The sequence below is a fragment of the Aulonocara stuartgranti genome (genome assembly GCF_965226115.1).
Source record: "Aulonocara stuartgranti genome assembly, chromosome: 13".
Taxonomy (NCBI): domain Eukaryota; kingdom Metazoa; phylum Chordata; class Actinopteri; order Cichliformes; family Cichlidae; genus Aulonocara; species Aulonocara stuartgranti.
This window is the reverse complement of record NC_138949.1, coordinates 33063881-33083016: the sequence shown is the minus strand read 5'-3', so window position 1 is coordinate 33083016 and position 19136 is coordinate 33063881. Positions and strand designations below refer to the sequence as shown.

Sequence of the window (19136 nt, the reverse complement as noted above, 5' to 3'; positions counted from 1 at the left end):
GAACAGCACCGGGGAAGGCCTCTGTGTCCATGAATGCCCCTTTGTCATAACGTGCGTCACAGTATGAGGCTGTGAAAGTACTAATTTGTTAGTGTGAACTGTCTCCTGATGAAAGGTTCGACAGATTCAAGTCATCACTGCTGCACAGTTTGTGTTTTTACAGTTGCCAAATTTCTTTTTGTTGTATCACTTTTATTCCAACCGTTATGGGTGAAATAATGATGCTGATGTGAGCGCACTCGCTAATGAGAGACTATGAACTTTATTCCTGCACCAACAGAAGACCCAAAATGAGAGTTTGGATCAAGGAAGCAAGAGCAAACTTTACTAAACTTTATTGCACTGAACCAGAACTCTGGGAGAGGCCAGAGGAAGAGATGGGAGCACACACCGACTGGGTGGAAAAATAAAACAGGAAGTAAGACAATAAAAGACACACAAGGAAACACGAAGTGACAACAAGGCCTGACACAGACACAGATAATGGGAAATATATCCCAAAGTCTTTGTCACCTTAGAGCCAAAGGGCTAAGGACACTTGGTGAAAGACTTTTATCTTAACCAGGATTTAGTTTTAATTTTATGGAGGAATTTCTTAGAAAATGCCATAATTTATTGGGCCGTGCACTGGGAAGCTTTATGAATACAGGCCCTGTGGTGTTAAAATGCAGCCTGCATTCAGACTGTCCAGATAATAAATGTTGAGGTTGGTGCTCTGCATGCAAATGTAGTGTCTGTGTCCTCCACACTTGGCTGTTATGTTAATGTCTTCATTAGAAAACTAAACTTTCTCTCAGGAATTGAAATAGTGACCGATTTATGTGGAGAAAATCTGTCCCCGTGCATTTAACCTTCACTGTGTGGGTGAATCGACTCTTCCTGCTGCATTCACAGTTTCAGTGTTTCTGTACTTGTCCAATAAACATGACTTGAATTCTGTCTTTTCAGCTGAGTTAATGTGCAGCCCTTGTTCTCCCCATCATTGCCTCTTTTATCTGAATGTCCAGGATATCCTGGTTGATGTTTCTACCATCTACGTGCCAGCTCTGTTCGACTGCGAGGGTTCACCTTCAACCTTCATTTGGCTACTTACAAAACCTTTCATCTCATTACTTCATTAAATTCTGCTGTTCACATCAGAATGACCTTTTTTAATTCAATCTGAACACCTTTTTAGCAGGAATTAGCTCACTGTTCCCATCTTCTAGGCCTCATAGAGCCACGTTTACTAAAGGATTGCAAATTACATTAGACTGCAATCAGAAACCTGTGCTGATTGGAGTGGAAGGTTCTCCAGCTGATCTTCTAACAATGAGCTCATTTAAGATCACAAACACAGCCGGTTAATTTCAATCTACCAAGACGAATGCAAATTAAATTAAAAAACCAAACTTGATCTGGAAGTGAGCCACCTGCTAACCTGCAGGTTACATACACAAGCTTTTATCCAGAAACAGGACAAGAATCCAGATCAACGAAAGGCAACTGAGGGGAAATATCTCCAGGGGGCGTTAGAAGAACCAAAAAAGCTAAAATCTACAGAAACCATCATTCACCAGATTCTGATTAATCCATGTTGTAATAAACTTTAACGTTATGTGTGTGCAACACACTTGCGTTGTGAGGCTGCAGGGATTTATTAATTAAGGAACCTGATTCACAGCCATCTGTGGGCAACAAATAGTTCCTGCAAAACCCTGAATGACATCCAGCGACACCTGAACAGAGATGAATGCAACACTCATGTTTTATTTTAGATTTGAAAAGAAGAATAAAGAACAACGAGCTCCATGAAACCTGCTTGTGATGGTGCAGAGCTCTGTGTGTACACTGATGGGTTAAATGGCACAGATATTTTTCTACTCTACAGCCGCCTCAGACGCCGTATGGTGTGGACCTGAGTGCAGACGAGGGGGAAAGGAAACAAAGTGTAACAAAAAGCCATCAGTTTATTTAGGCTGTTGGCAAAAAACAAACTAAACTAAAACCTAAACTGGGATAAGCTAACACTAGCATGAGAACTATGACAGGGGATCAAACAGGAATCGGAACAGGTGCATGAAAAAACTATGATGAGAACCATGACCCTGAAATGAAGCTTGAAAATAATCCTGTGACTTGAAGTACACGACACTGGAGAGAGGAAGACAGGACTTAAATGCACAGGAGGGTAATGAGGGAAGTGAGAACACCTGGAGAAACGAACCTGAACAGCAGGGGACATAAAACATAAAACTAAACACACTGAACATGGAACACCAGGGGCCTGTTCTTCGTACCTCGCTAAGTAAGTTAGCTGGATTAGATTGTTGACGATTTCGCGTGATCCTGGATCGTTCGGTTCCCCGAAGCTCATCCGGGACTTGCTGTCATAGCAACAGAGCCGTAAGCGTAAACCTGCTGGGGAGCAGGTTTACTTTATGTAAACAGGATTAGATCGCGGCCACGCAGGTATGTCCGCTTCATTTATACGAAAGCAACAGCGATATTCCACCACTGTTTCACCATAAATAAATAACATCAATGTAACTAAAGACAATGCAGCACCTGATCCATTTATTGATTTCACACAGATACATACAGGTCATTTCCTAAAAAAGGGAAATGTACTATTAACATTCTATTACATGTATGTGATTATTACAGATGTAATTCATATTTCAGAGTAGCAATTGTAAATTACTTCGTGTAATCAAGATGAGAGACCACGGCTATAAAAGCGAAGGTGGATTTGGGAAGCCTGTCGCAGCCATGTCCTGTCCGTATACGCGACCAACCCATTGCGGAAGGTGCAAGATTGATAAGGAGAGTCCTCAGAATTCAGCGTATATTGCGGGACAGACAGGATCCTTTAGCTCAGCGCGACAGTGTGCTCATTGAGAGATATCGATATTCCCGTGAGGGTATTATTTACTTAACCAACTTGTTGACGAGGGGGTGCAGGACCACCACCTGTCTTTTTTTCCTCTGCCCTTTTCTTGGTTGCTGTTATGAACAAACTAACAGAGTATTACAGGCCAGTATTACCTTGCCAAGAGACGAAAAGCAATCTAAGAGATAAATATTACCATTCTGTAGAATACTCCTGTATTCCACTTTTACTTGTTCCCATGTTCTTGTGGGTCCTGTTGTGGCTCTAATGTGAAAGGGGATATAATATAACATATTATAATATAATATAATGCCATATGATATTGGACAATATAGTGTCATATGATAGATCTACCCTACCGCCTACTGGTGTTGGCCAGAGGGGCCGATGGCGCGATATGGCAGCCTGGCTACAACCGTAGCTGCCTCCACCAGTGTGTGAATGTGGGAGTGAATGAATAGTGGTATCGTACAGCGCTTTGGGTGCCTTGGAAAGCGCTATATAAACCCAATCCATTATTATTATTATTATTAAATTACCTACGAGTTTGATTTGTCAGCAACTTTCTGCCAGCCCTCTCTCCTTGCTTTTGCAGCCTTTGCAGTGTTCCCTTGCGTTTTAATTAAACTCTGAAACTCCTGAAATCCCTCACTCATGAGTTCTTGCTCTGCTGCCGGAAAATACCGAGCGCGCTCCTTCGACATTTTCGCCGATCAATCAGCGGGTTGCCGATCAATGTTTCTACTATCGATGCGTAGCCCCTTTTACGACACCCAGTGATGTCACATTACTGCGTCCAGCTGTACTAATCGTCAACAGCAGGTGTGTTCGGGGAACCGGATTAGCGAGCTCACGGTTAGCGCGATGGTTTGGTCTTGGATGTGTCATTTGATCTTGGATGTAGTAAGCGACGTACGAAGAACAGGCCCCAGATCCTTCAAAGTAAAACAGGAAACATAACAGAATGTGGACAAGACAACACAAGCTCGACAACGTGTCTGCACAGAGGACAGGAAACGACTCAGGAGATCAGGAGAAACATTAACTAGACTGAAACTCAACTAAGACAAACTAATAATAAGAAGAACTTAACATTATTTCAATGTGTAATAAGCAAAGAAAATATAAAATAACACAAAGATGCTGGGTCACAGACGGAGGTCCCTGATAGGTCCACCTGCTGCCATGAAGAGCAGTAAACATTGTAATTGCAGTGAATTGTTTTCCGGCTGAGTGAGCTCTCAGTGCTGCTGTTGCTTTCTACGGTGACGGCTCCACATTAGAGCTTTAAACCGCCCTGCATGTTGGCAGATCAAAGTGAAACTCATTGTAATGATTTCTTGGTGTGTGTTTGCTTTCGAGTAGCTGCAATTCCAACAGTGTGAAAGAGATTTAGCAGCAAACTAGAATCAGGTATAAAAATATTAATGCGTCCACACAATGCAGCAGTTCATTCAGTGGCTTTATAAAGGTTCCACTTAACAACTTGCACATTTCAAACATATTCCCCTGCAGTATTCACTAATACACATAAAACAGTGAAAGCATGGTGCTCCTAGCTGACTCTAGCCCACTGGCTGCATGAGACGTTGAAAAACAGCCCTTAGCTTTCTAATACTTTGAAGTACACAATCCTCTTTTAGACTCAGACACAGAACTGCAACAAGCACCACGCACGCTGGTCTTTGTTACTCATGGCTGATGCTCTGTGCAGGTCATTGCTGTGCACAAACGCCTCCTGTCCTCGGCTCCTCTGCACTCAACAAAGAGCCAGCAGCTTGACAGCTAGCAGTGCGTGCTTGAGAGCTTGTGAAGCTGTGGAAGTTAATGACTGAATTGCGAGCTCTGACTTGTACACTCTGAAGTTTTTATACTCAGCTGACAGCATTTTATAAATCGTCCCTGTAAAAAGTAAGCTGTAAATCAGGGGTGGGGAACTCCAGGCCTCGAGGGCCGGTGTCCTGCAGGTTTCAGACGTGTCCTTGATCCAACACAGCTGATTCAAATGACTAAACCACCTCCTCAACATGTCCTGAAGCTCTCCAGAGGCCTGGAGCTAATCATGTGATTCAGGTGTGTTGACCCGGGGTGATTAATAAAAAACCTGCAGGACACCGGCCCTCGAGGCCTCGAGTTTGACACCCCTGCTGTAGATATTGAACAGGCATGTATCAAGACACATGAACGCTACGTCCAGATGAACAGAATCAACTTTTGGAGATTTACTTACCAGGATGACTGAGCATGTATCAAGACACTCATTCAGAGACTTAAAAAAAGAAGAAAAGAAATGTCTGTAGTGCTGAAAATGAACCAAGAAGGAATGATTTCTATTTCACGCTCTCCCTCCGGATCGCTGCCGTCTCCTGCAGCTGAAAACCCGTGGGCTCTGATGTAGTCACACCCCGAGGTGACAGCAGCAGAATGAATTTGTCTCAGTATGTGCGCTGCAGTGTAACATTACTGCCTGGTGAATGAAAACCAGTCTGATTAGATTGCTCAGGTTAATGGAAAAAAAGATCAGTTTCCCTCAAGATCATCAGGGTTGCACAAACTCACGGACAGTGATGGGAATAACAGCGTTACTTTTTTCAGTAACGAGTAATCTAATTACTATTTCTAACGTTACAACGCCGTTACCGTTACTAACAAGAACTAGCGAGCTAAGGGAGCAAAACAATCGCACGAGTGCTGCTGTTTGACTGAGGAAGAATAAAGCAGTCGTGGTAAGCCAATCACACGACCACTTAAAGACAAAGCAACAAGCTGACATATACCAGTTTATAAACTGTGTTGATAGGCCGGTAAAACCAGAGTCATAATAAACAATATATACGCGGCGTTTTTTCCTCAATAGTTTCGTCACGTTTACTGTCTAAGGACAGCGCAGCGAGACCTCTCTGCTTATGCCCCCCCCTCCAAAAAAAACTGCCCTTTCATGTTGGTGGAAAAATGCACCATGTCGACCAATCAAAAATGATATGGCAACATGACATTTGGTTGTTTAGGAAGAGGCGGAAGATTTAGGAGTGACGGCGAGAGAGGGAGAGAGAGAGAGCAAGTGTTGAGATGTGAGAGATTTGTGACGTTTAGCGTGTTTGGAGTGTGTAGTTCATGTGTCGTCTTGTGTAGTTAGTGTGTAGTGTTGTGGTGTGGAGTGATACACCTGCTGCTGTCAGACCTGCAGGTATCAGGCTGCGATGTTCTCCTTTATAGTGGACAGAAATTATTTTTTTGGAGTGGCACAAATAATTTGTGGCATCTTATTGAATGCAAACAGCTGATTGTTCTGTAAATAGTTTGAAATGATTATTAAACAAAAGGGATAAAAGGTAAATGGATGCAAATAAATTTGTTGTTTGCAAAACTTGTGCATATGATTTTAAAATTGACCATTTATATTTGCATTTAAAGTTATGAAATATGATTCATTAAACATGTTTGTGGTTGTTACAGTAAAAATATAACTTTTTCTACGATGTTTTTTGTCTGATTTTAGATCAATTGTGTTAATACAGTGTGTCAAAATGAAAACATAACTGTAAATTCAGACACGTGAGGTTGTGCTGAAAATGATGAGACCAAACAAGGCAAATAAATAGTTTTTAAAGGTGAAATGTAGAGGAAACATCAAAAGTAGTTAAAAATGGCCAATTATACCCTGGACCCCAGAGGGTTAAACATTTTTTTTAAAGTAAGTAATTAATTACTTTTAGAATCTTGTAACTCAATTACTAACTCAGTTACTTTTTTGAAGAAGTAACTAGTAACTGTAATTAATTACTTTTTCAAAGCAACTTGCCCAACACTGCTCACAGAAACTTCAGATCATGTTGACATTTGGTGAATGAAGAACTTTAATTTTTTGAGCTGGGAAAACAAATTTTCCCTGGATAATGAACCACACGTCAAGTTGATTGGACTGTGCAGTCGCTGCTTTCTGCATGATTCATATACAAAATGTGTTAATGTGCAAATAAAAAGACAGGACAGGGAGTCTAAACGAATTCAGCCGAGCTCATCCTTCACATCATTAGCAGTTTAAACATGCCAGCAGCTCTCTCAAATGGGTTTTCAATGAGAGTCGGCTCTTCTTCACTCTCATCTCTTTCACGTTCCTCAGCCACACACACACACAGTCTGAAGGTCAGTGTTTGGTGTCATAATCACGGCAGTAATCACAGCAGAGGAGGTGACGATGATGGTGGAGCGCTGATTGCGGCTGTCTCTCAACAACTGCTCAAAACAAGAAAGTGGACGCCTCTGTTTGCAGTCAAGGACTCAAAGTCATCATCGGTACACACACACACACACACACACACACACACACACACACACACACACACACACACACACACACACACACACTTACTTAACTGGAGACTGAAAACTGGTCAGAGAGAAGAGGTTAAAATAGGCAACAGGTGTTTTAATCGAGGCTTGTGCAGCATAGTGAGTCAGAAATGTGCTTACTGCCAGCAGGAATAAAAGCATGTTTATAGGAAGCTTTAGGAATATTCCTACTGTTCCAGCAGAGGTTCCATGTAAGTACTTGAAAAACTTTTATTACAGCATAAAAATGTGTATCGGAGTGATTTCATGCAGAACATGAATGACTGCTGTGTTACTATGTTCTGACATGTTTTATAGTAACCAATGACCAGCTCTCAATTCTTTGTTAGTTTCCAGAAACGACCAGTAGGAGGCAGCAGAGTCCCAGCAGCACATGCATAATAAATGTGGATAACACAGAGGGGCTCTCAGCTCCTGGCACTTCATCATGTGCAGGACACAACAGAACAGACCGGTGCCCGTCGCTGTACTTTACCAAGGTCTGACTTTCTCTCTGACCTCCTGTGTCCCTCGCCCTCCCCTGTGATGCATATTTAAAGCAGCTCTAACAATCCTTTATTTTAAGTGTTTGAAGTTTCTGTTCTGGTTGTTGTCCTCTGGGCTGCACGAGGCCTGCTGAACACACACAGGAGACACAGTCAGACACTGGCTGGTGAAGACAGCTGAACTGTATATGCAGAAGACACAGATACTTCCTCCAGGAAGTAGAAGTGCTAGAAACATGTTAATGCTGAATGAATGAAGTCTTTATAAAGATCAAATCCTAATAAATAAATATGTTACTTCATTGCTAATACATGTTTAAATATCGGCTGTGGTGCAGGAGGTCAAACTGTGTCAAACTGAAGAAGGCTCAGTGCATAAAATACATAATGGCATTGTACCACATTTAGCTATGAGCTCATTTCCATCTGCACGAAACTGTTCGTGCTGGTGAAAATGAACGTATAACTTATACCACTGCCAACTCTCTAACCTCCCAACACCGAGACTGTGTGTCTGCTGAATCACATGTCAGACTTATGATGCTCCACAGTGACAGCGTGTCTGCACAGTCTGCAGTTTAGAATTATGCTTTTTTGCTTGTTATGCTTTAAAGATTATTTGAGGGCATTTTGCCTTTATTGGATAGCAGAGCAGTGAAGACAGACAGGAAAGTGGAAGACTTGCAGCAAAAGGCCATGTGACATGTGGCTGCTTGCTTCTGCACTGGAAACTGACAATCATTCACTCCCAACAGCCAACAAGAAGACCAGGAAGAGATTAAGCTCCTGGGTCTGCTGAAGTTATATTAATATATTTTCACAACTTACTGTGAAGTCTTAAAATATCACTAACCTTCCTCCAGGCCCTTCCTTTGTTCTCTCTTTCTCTATCCATGAGTAAAGTTGAGCAATGCATCTTCAGCTGCCTTCCAATGACATCAAGAAGCTCGTCTTCCATTTCTGATTGCTGGAGAAATCCCAGCTGACGAGTTTTCACAGTGCAAAGGGAAGTGAGTTTTTCTGCAAAGTTAGTTTAACTTGTTTAAATGTGGATTTGCCTCTTGTGTCATCTGCCGTCAGTTTTTATGCCTTGCTTAGACTTTCCTTTGCCTTTGTGATCACGCTGTCAGCTGAGGGTGTTTTTGCTTGGACTCATGTATTTGACCACAGACTGGGCAACTTTGTTAGTGAGGTTAGATACAGAACTTATTTTGAGATGAGTGGATAATGGGTGGCTAAGCTGAAGAATTATATATAAGACAAATCAAAGCTAAAAGGAGAGAGAGCACTGTGAATGTAAATGTTAGCAATTAACACACTGACCAGAACAACCTGACAAAGTCAAAATATGCCAGAATGTTTCTGTCTAAAGGTTTGCTAAGAAAATGAAACAAATCGCATTTCCTTTTAATCAAATATTTGAACACAGTAGTAGTTTTACAGAGTGCAGACTACGGTTTCTATTTGGCCTTATTTTATTGAAAATATATATTAAAAAGTCTCTGGCTGACAAACAAAGCCCTAAAAATAACGCAGGAAGATGGATCATCCCTCTATAAATTATTCATCCTCACTGCACACAAACGCTGACACACTGAGCTGCTTCTGTTAAAACTCGAGTAAACAATGCAGATCAGAGCGACGCCGCTCGGCTCGAGGAGCACTTATAACCGAAAACAAGGTGACAAATTTGTTCTTGATTGGCCCAGACCGGGCGGAACGGCGTAGTCATGGCACGGTCGACTTGTTTTTCAGAGTGTCCTTCTTTGGCCAAGAGGATTTTTGGCAGCGCTCGCAGGGGTGAAGAGAGAGGCGCACTCAGAGCTCCACCAACCCCTGTGCTGAATGAGAAGGAGCTGGGCAGTGATGACAAGAGTGCCAGCAGGGGGTTAAGCTGTGACCCAGATTCCTGCACGAGCCTTTGTCCTGGAGAGGAGAGAAGATTCTCCTCATTCATCTCGCCGAGGGCTGAATTCGCGTTATGAATACAGTGACAGAGGGGAGGAGAGACAGACTCAGGCCGGCAGAAAACGAAATAAATGACTCTGAGTTTGCATGCATTATAGATCATTCTGCAGATGCATGCAGTTTAGCTTCAAACCAGTCACCGCTGCATTCTTTGTTTACTCTCCTCTTTTAAAATCACTGCTGGTCTGTGTTGCACGGATTTCTGGATGTGCATCGGTTAAAGTCACAACCAGCTTCAGAAGGAACAAAATATTTGTTTCCACATACGAAGTTTTATTCCAGGCAGATGTTTTAGCTTGGAATAAGGGTGTAGTGATGCTGTAATACTTTCTCTTTCAAGATTCAGTATGAATAAGAAATGAGTAAGTAAGGATGAACTGTTATGTATTATTTTGCTTATACAAGCTTTTATTGCAATAAGCAACATGTCATCATTCAGAGGGCTCGGCGGGAAAAATAAACACAGAATATCCTGAAAGTTTTAATCGTGGCATTGCGAGTAGAGCAGATGATGAGCAGCTTTATTATGTTTTCTTTCCTTGATTCTTTTTACACTCTAATAAGTAATGAACCGTTCAGTCGTCACCTGGTAAAGCAATGTTGATGACTGAAGCTAACAGCTCTAAAACAGCTTTTTATATTGGATTATTTTCTTGGTACCCTGTGTGCACTTTAAATCTTTTATTCATGCCATTATGTCTTTATTATGTGAAGCACTTTCCTTGTGACAAAAAACTTCTGTACTAATAAATTTGTCTTGCCCTGCTTTGGCGAGTGGGTCCCAAACTGTGGTCCAGCACCCCATAAGGGCTCTGGCTGAACTCGAGGCATTTATAACTGCTCGCAGACCGTTCACACACTGTTTGCTCTGTAACGTCCTGAAAGAAAATCCCAGCAGCACCAAAACATGTTTCTGTTACAGGTTAGAGACTAAAGAAAGCTAAAGCACTGATCAGGGTTGAATTGTAAAAGATCCGTCGGGTTTTCCCAGATTTCTTCCTGTTAAAAGGGAGTTTTTCCTTCCCACTGTCTGACTCTGGGGTGAGCTCTTCTCTCACCCCAACCAATCACAGCAGATGGCCCCGCCCCTCCCTGAGCCTGGTTCTGCCGGAGGTTTCTTCCTGTTAAAAGGGAGTTTTTCCTTCCCACTGTCGCCAAAGTGCTTGCTCATAGGGGGTCACATGATTGTTGGGTTTTTCTCTGTATGTATTATTGTAGGGTCTATATTACAATATAAAGCGCTTTGAGGCGACTGTTGTGATTTGGTGCTCTGTAAATAAAACTGAATTGAACTGAAGTGACTGTGTCCCTGTGTGTGGGCAGCACACGGAGTCAGTTTGTTGGGGTTAAGGTTTAAAAACACCAAAGAGATGCTGGAAAACTGCGAAGAAGTGTAATTACATGAGCTGTATATAAAAGATGTACGTCTCTTATCAGTGATTATCACAGTCTCAGCTGTTACGCTCTATTCAAACAAACCCCAAACTTGATGTTTCTGTGACACAGTCAGCTGTGCCACACATTCATTTCCATCACACCCAAAACATCGACGACTCTCTGCAGGCTACAAAAGGCCAAAGTAAGTCAGGACAGAGCTCGTTTTTTAAGTAATCCCACAAACATTCACACAGTGTCAGTAAGAAATGTTAATACGTGATAATTAACAGATTCATTAAACAATAACAGCTAGTCCTAGAGTTAAATGTGAGAGGACTGTGCAGTGGATGAATTTGTAAAGCACCTTACAACAGAAAACTCTCCAGTTAGGAACAAAGCGGCGTTTTCTCCCCGAGCTGAATGACAGCGATGCATCCAAACCCTCAAAATGTCGTCAGCGTGGCACAGAGCGAGGGACCTTGGCAAGTGTGTCCATTGTGCTGCTTTCACACATGTATTTTGGGGGGAGAATGTGGGAGGTGTCCTTGTTTTTTAGACTTCTTGGTATAGCAGTCTCCCCCCCCCCAAACCACCCCACCTCCCTCCCTCCCTCCTCCTCCTTTATCCTCCTCTTCTCCCCTCTTTTATCCGAGTGTTTGTGGCCCCCTCAGTCTCAGAGCGACTCGGAGCCGAAGAGCGTCACATGGTAAGAGCACCGGGCCTCCACTCATCAACAGCTAACCTTCTCTTCATCTCCACTGCTTCCTCAAACAGTCTGAGAAAATATTAGACACAACAAAGAAAGGTCTTTTTTTGTTTTTTGTCATGACTTATTGATGAGGGTGCAAAGGGAGGGGAGGGGTGGTTGGGGGGGGGATTATTTTACTTTGTTTTTATCTCCAGAAACGTGACGCTTACTGTGAAAACAGATGTTTGGTGTCATTTTTGTTCCTGAAGATGTTAAAAAAAGGGAAGTGAGGGAGACAAATATGGGAGCGCCATGTCAACATACAACTGCATGAAGTGTAGCCATACACAAAGTCTTGATTATGAAAAAATGCTTTTATTATTTTCCTCCAGGTTTTTCAAAGCCAAACAATACCATACAATCGTTGCTCCGTTCTAATGCTGTGCATCCTGAAACTCTTTGTTCAATTCAGAAATGTCACTTTAGACTCTTTGGTGTTGATCCACAGGAACGTGGACTGTGGGATTTTGGATCATCAAGAATGATTGTTTTTCTATTTCTGAGGCTTTAAGGGAGGATTTTTGGCAGCAGCTTGTCTTTGAATAATCAAACAGCAGAAAGTAAAAGTGATGCTGAACTTTAGAAGCTGGGAGACGGGTTAGGATCTTTTCTTGAACTACAGTGTTTACTAATTTTATTTGTTTGTGCACTGAAATGGAGTCAAACTCACGTCCATCTGGTAAAATCTGGCTCTGCGTCAGATTTTCTTGACGTGTTTCTTGAGTTATTTTTTGTATGTGGACCTCGCCGTCAGTAATCACACACTAATTTGTACCTTGCTGGTAGAATTTGGCGACCTTTGTGTTTTGACTGTATCTGGCGAGCGATGTGACTGAGCATGTGTGAGAGTGCACGCTCACACACATCACTTGTAATTCACGCATCGGCTCACTGGAAATCACAGCGGCCGTGAGGCCCGGGAGCCTGATGCTCTGCTGATTTAATTTTCCATTTCCAACACATGAATATTATTAATGGCTCTCATTCTGGTCATATAAAAGCATCATTACCACACAGTGCTACAGCCTGTTTTATTGCACTGACCTGATGTACGCGAGTAATTCCTCTAATAATCTAGATTGTGTTTACAGAAGAGTAATTGTGAAACATGATTAATCAAGCTTGTAGCAGCTAAACTGAAAACAGAGTCTATTTAAAAACTTTGAAGCTTAATTTTCACAATAAAATGCAAGAAAAGATGCGTCAAAAATAACAAACAGTCCATTCAGTTTGAATAAAGGATTTTTTCTGGAGGATAAGTAAATGTGGAAGTACTGGTGGGTCCTGAAAGCCTCCCCAGTGCTCACTGACAGCACCACGTCCGGGCTGGACTCCTCTTGGTGGAGTGTTTCTGACGCTTGGCTGATTTTCAATAAGCCAACGACAGACTCACCCCCCCGCTGAGTGCCCATTGTCCATTTGTTAACACTTAACACTCATGTGTCCGGATGCTCTTTGGCACTTCTTGGTGCTTTGGGTTCTGATGAGAAACTCTCTTAAACTGTTTTACATGTTCTGGAGTAGAATCCGTAGTTTTGTATATGCTGCGATGCTAACTTCCTGTGCTGATGAAGTGTGCACTGACCCAGTTCTGTTGCACCAGTCATTAAACTTTTATTGTGCTTTCTATTCAAAAATTCATTTTAAAGTTGTAAACAAATCTGTTTTTGTCCTTTGATAGATACATTTTATGGGTTGATGCAAGAAGTTACCAGAAAGTAAAGATAGAAGAAGCTTTTATTTCTTTAGTGGCTCTGCTTACAGCCCCCGAGTCTCATTCAATGTTTACACATGTAGACAAGCTTAAAGCAGCAAATAAAAGCACTTACTGTTGGTTTTAATTTTATTTCCTTACTTCAAAGATTAACAGTTAAAGGAAAGGCTAGCGTGAAACTTTCCGAAAAGCTAAATTATCATCAGATCATAAATGCTGGCAAATACACTCTCGACTCTGTCCAACACACTATTTACCTAAATGTAACAGGTTAGATTCAGGCCATAGACAGACTACAGACATCTTGTCCTTTGTGCACACGGTTATGAAATATGAAGAATAGTGCTGCTTACTATTACAGATTACAGCTGTGCTGAGACGTATTCACAGCACACATCAAACAAAGCTTCAGTCAGAGAGATTGTGAAGTCTTTACACAGACAAATGGAAACAAATTCAGACAAATACACGTCTGTATTTGCAAAATTAACTTCAGCTTCACTGAAAAATACTCGACTCCGTGTCATCGAGGTACATCATGGCGATTCTCCAACACACTGTGGACTCTCCTGATGATGGCTCATTGTTGAGCAATGAAAAATGAAGAAAACCAAACGACTTCCTGTTCAGGTCTAAAAATATGACTGAATATTCTCATCTCACAGGAAAATATGAAGGAAATCTATTTGTTTGTTTTAAAGGATACAAACTTTTTTTCACAACAGCACAGATTTTTATGGCTCTGTGGAAGTCTCATCAGTAAGTTATAGCAGCAGGAGTTTTATTTGGTGTCAGAAACAGGTGTTTTGGACACACAAAGCTCAGTGGAACCAAGAAACCAGAGCTTTAAAAGAAGTGGCAACTGTTGCCTTTCAGCCCAAAAGCCTGATCTTTCTCCTGTCCAACTCACAAGCTTTTAATACCTAGATTGTTTAGCAAGAATGCCACCAGTCCCATGGTCGGCCATCCCTCCAATCCCCAAATATAATTTCTTTCCCATTTTAAATAAGGACACACTTTTATTTCATGTTCACGGGGACACGACTGAGTAAATGTCAGACTGGACAGATGAAAATTCCTGCTCAGGGATGTAAAGTTGGTGTCCAGAAAGACTGGAGGTTCTAACATTTACACAAACTGTGACTGTGCTGTGACTTCAGCCATCAGCTGTGCTCCTCTTCCTCCTCCAGTTGGCTGATAAGGGTTGTGATTATGTCACCTAGCACATAGCTTACACTCAAGAATATTACATAAAGCTGCAATGACATGATGGCTGTCCAGCTGGCACAAAGTCTAGTAATCATCTCTTTCCTGTAACCTTTAGTTCGATTGTCTTAAAATTAACTGGTGCTACCATTTTTGCCGTTTTCTCCAACATGAATTTAATTCCAGCTTAAAAGTGCTTCTAAATACTTAACAGCTTTCATAACCTTTCTTCCCTTCCCTGAACAGCCACAATGAGTGCCCTGCCATGTTGTGTCCTCGTCCTCCTCCTATTCGTCCCCATCCTCACTGAAGCCAAACGCCAACCAGGGCAGGAGAAGCCTGACAAACCCCGTCAGCCTCCTCCATCACCTCAACCGGCCAAGAGACCCAGAAATCGCTCCGTGCCAGGCTCCGGAGAGCTGACCACCAAGGAGGGGCATCGCTGTGTTTGGCAGACATCGGGTGAAGGTCTGGTGAGCCTGCTGGTGAACTGCAGCATTGAAGCACAAGGAGACCTGCAAAGGTGAATTATAAATCCTCTGACTAAACATTCATACTGGTGCTTTGCTCTTGTTTCAGACGACTCAGTGTTTATTTCCACTTAAAGAGACAAAGTCCTCGTTAGTTCATGTTAATAGATATAGACTTGATTTCTTAAGCTTCACTTTTGTTATGGAAATGAGGTGAGACCTTATTTTCCTGGTAAGGCTTTGTACAGAGTATCAATGTGAACACACGACTGTAGAAAAAGGAAAGAAGTTTTTGCACTCACTTTTAAAGTGGGAGTGGAAAGCTCTGCAGGTGATTCACTAACTTCCAGTTAATTTAAATCCCAAAATGCAGACAATTAATTTCAGTAATGACCAACAAAGTCTACTGATAGCAGCGGAAATTAGTGTGAAAAATGAGCTGACAGCGAGTAGTGCACGAACAGACGAGTGTGTTTCTGAAAGAGCAGGACAGATCAGATCAACGACGAATCCATATGTACTCACATGTGTTGTGTTGACAATCAGGGACGTGTGCGGTCTCTGAAGCTGTTGTTCTCTGTATGAATTAGGCTCAGGGTGCCTTATTACAACGAAGTGTCCCATATTGCCTGATGTGTAGAATGAAGAACACAAAACATGATTTTTACCAACAGATCCCGACTAAATGAAGTTAGTGTTATTGATATTTTTAAAATCCATTTGAAAACTCATATTTATTTTATTGTTGTTTTATTCTTTTAACACAGAACTTCAGTCACAACCATTATTTTTAAATGTGGTTACATTAAAAGAAATCAGTTGACATGTGCAAATGCCCTCAGTGCTCTTTTCGCTCGCTTGTGAGGCTGCAGGTATTAGTTACAGTCAGTAACTTGTGTTGTAAAATTCAGATATAATTGTAACACAGTCCAGGTTTGCCTGAGTCCAGTGTATCGTAAAGACAAATCACTACTCCATAACCGATTCTGATGTTTCAGAGCTCGCTGTGTGCGCACTGCTGAGAAAAGACGGATGCTTTTGTGCTTCCTGCAGATTTCTTTATGGGCTGTACTCAGATTCTTCTCCTCCTTTTTCAGCTTTAATGATAAATTTGATTAGATTAAACTTGACAGGTACAAAGACAATTAAAGTCCATTAGGATCTATTCAGAAGTGCATTCAGCATTACATACAAAAAGTGCAGTTATATAGAGGGTGGGCCATTTATATGTATACACCGTAATAACATGCCCAGTGTGCTGCCCAACACAATGGGCAGCACATTGAACACATTTTATAAGTGGTCAGAAACTTGTAAATAACTCATGAAAGAATAAAGTTACGTTGAAACCAAGCACACCATTGTTTTTCTTGTGACATTACCAATAAGTTTGATGTGTCACATGACTCTCTCCCTATTGAAAAAAAACAAAAGTTGTATCCAAGATGGCCGACTTCTAAATGGCCACCATGGTCACCACCCATCTTGAGGAGTTTGCCCCCTCACATATACTAATGTGCCACAAACAGGACTTTAATATCACCAACCATTCCCATGTTATTACGGTGTATCCATATAAATGCTCCACCCTGCAGATTAAAGCCTCTGCGAGACGCTGAGCCTCATCATGTGCACACACCACCATCATAATGTGGCACAGTTTGAAGCATGCTGCCTGCCATAAATCTTAGTAAATAATGTTTGAATTATTCATTCAAATATTACTTATAATGCTGACTTCAAGCAGTACAGAAATGTCATTTAAACCACTGAAGAGCTCGGAGAGAGAAGACGAGTGCTTTATGAGACTCATACCATTCAAACCATTCGGACACACTGGGTATAACGGTCTGTGCACATGGTGTCCAACCATGCCAAGCTTGTGGAGCTCTCTTGACTTTGGCCTTTGTGCTCCTCCTGCAGGTATTGGTGTCGTTACGCTGGTAAACCAGACCTCTGCCAGGCCTATGGGGTGAAGTCCAGCCAGTACTGGAAGCAGCTGGTGGGAAAGCTGAAGAAAAGGCAGAATGCCTGCGAAGGGGAAAAAGTCCTGAAGGCCAAAACCTGCAAGAAGGCGCCCGGAGAGGCCCACATGAAGCTCGCTCAGCGCAACGGGGAAGACGACAAGAAGGGAGGGAAGGAAGGAGGGAAGAAGAAACCAGCTGGTAAGAGTGTAGGAGGAGGAAGGATGGACAAAAGGAAGAAGAAGGAAGAGGAGGCAGAGGAGAAGAAGAAGAGGAGGGAGGAAAGGACTGAGGCCGAGGATGAGGAGGGAATGCAGAGTGACATGGAGCCGGTGCAGGCTTACTGCAGCGAGGGCTGGCAATCGGTCTGCTCCTTCTTTGTCAAGTTCTTTGAAGGCTGATGAGAAATTATTTTGGATTTATGATGGTGCGAATTCACAATCTGAAAACACTGGAAATCATGTTCTTAGTCTCATGGGAAGAATCAGGCAGCTCGTTTATAACAATATATATATTCTTTAATTTCATTTTCAACATGGAGCTGCTTTAATAAAGAAAAAAACAACTGGTGTTACATTTGGACATAAAAACTTTTATAACATCAGCTTTTTATAGAGTCTGACTTTTTTCCTCTAACCAATTAGCCCCATGGCATCTCCTTAGCTATGCTACATTGGAGAAATAATTACTACCAGGTAATATAAATTATGCAAAACCATTAAAATTAAAGGTGTTAATGTTCATTGAACATGATTAATTTATTAGAAAATCATTAGACTGTTAATTTAATCTGAAATGGGAAAGAGTCGACCTGTAAAGGTACTTTTTGTAATAACCTTCAGTGGGTGTGTCAGGCTTTCCAGGTGTTTTAATATTTGTTTTCAGTTCAGCTCACGTTTCGTTAATGCAGGACTCACTGCTACAGTTGGCTTTACACAAAACTTCTCATCAGCATGAGGCTAACAGTATAAACCCCATAATTCGCATCAAGTTTCTTTATTTGGAAAAAATAAACCAATTAGTTTGTATTAGATTTCACTTTTTGAGTACGTTTAGATTTTGGACGTGTGTCTTGCCATCATAGACGTGTTTTCTAGAACTCAGAAACTGAAAAGTTATTTTATGTCCAAATTTTCTGATAATACATAAATGTAATAATTCTGTGGGCAACAGTGAGAATAGTGATTTTTAAGTTTAATCATGTGTATTTTAGTACTTCTTGTTTTCTTGATGTGAAACTTTTTTTTATTTTTTACACACACTTTGTGTAACTTTTTCTAAATGACTGTTAACAATGTTGCAACTCGACAATAAAGTGCTTCAAATTTCCCTTTCTAATCATGTGATTAACATTCAGTAGTCCATGCATTCACCCCATATCTTTACACATAATCATAATATTGTGATGACATCTTGGCCATTAAAGGAGAACAGTTTGGGAGTTTTGTGGTATTTACACGAGTAAAAACCACACAGTGCAATATTTTGGTTATAAGAGTTAAAAAAGCTTGACTTTTGAGCTAAACATGACACAGGAGAAAAATAAATGTGCTGCCTTTGTTCTTTGCTGAAGATCAATGCTCTCCACTGCTCTGTTGACCCAACCATGCTCAATGTAATTAATGGACAGGCTGGATTTAATGGAGAATTTCTGTTTCGCGATCTTCTCGTGTACATTTTATTTAGTTATGGAAAATAGTGCATACTGATGAGACTTCCATAGAGCCAAATGACATGAATTCTTTTAGCTATGGGCAGTATGGATGTTTAATGACGCCAGAAACACTTACTGGCAATTTTATTAGGTGCACACTGCCTCAGTTCTTTGTGGCATGGATTCGACAAGGTGCTGAAAACATTCATTGGGATTTGTCCCATTCCACCACATCCCAGCGGTGCTCTACTGGACTGATATCTAGTGACTGTGGTGGCAGTCCCAGTACAGTGAACTCAAAACATATCCCCCACACCATTACACC

At 41.5% G+C, this 19136-nt stretch overlaps 1 protein-coding gene across 1 annotated transcript; it reads left to right on the top strand.

The window, feature by feature from the left end:
- The first annotated feature begins 11687 nt into the window (after positions 1 to 11687).
- On the top strand, positions 11688 to 18486 carry fgfbp3 (fibroblast growth factor binding protein 3). The gene is made up of 3 exons (XM_082556355.1): positions 11688 to 11761; positions 14970 to 15246; positions 17117 to 18486. Exons 2-3 carry the CDS (start codon positions 14975 to 14977, stop codon positions 17556 to 17558), a joined length of 714 nt encoding a protein of 237 aa, XP_082412481.1. The 5' UTR covers positions 11688 to 11761; positions 14970 to 14974; the 3' UTR covers positions 17559 to 18486.
- Positions 18487 to 19136: the final 650 nt, after the last annotated feature.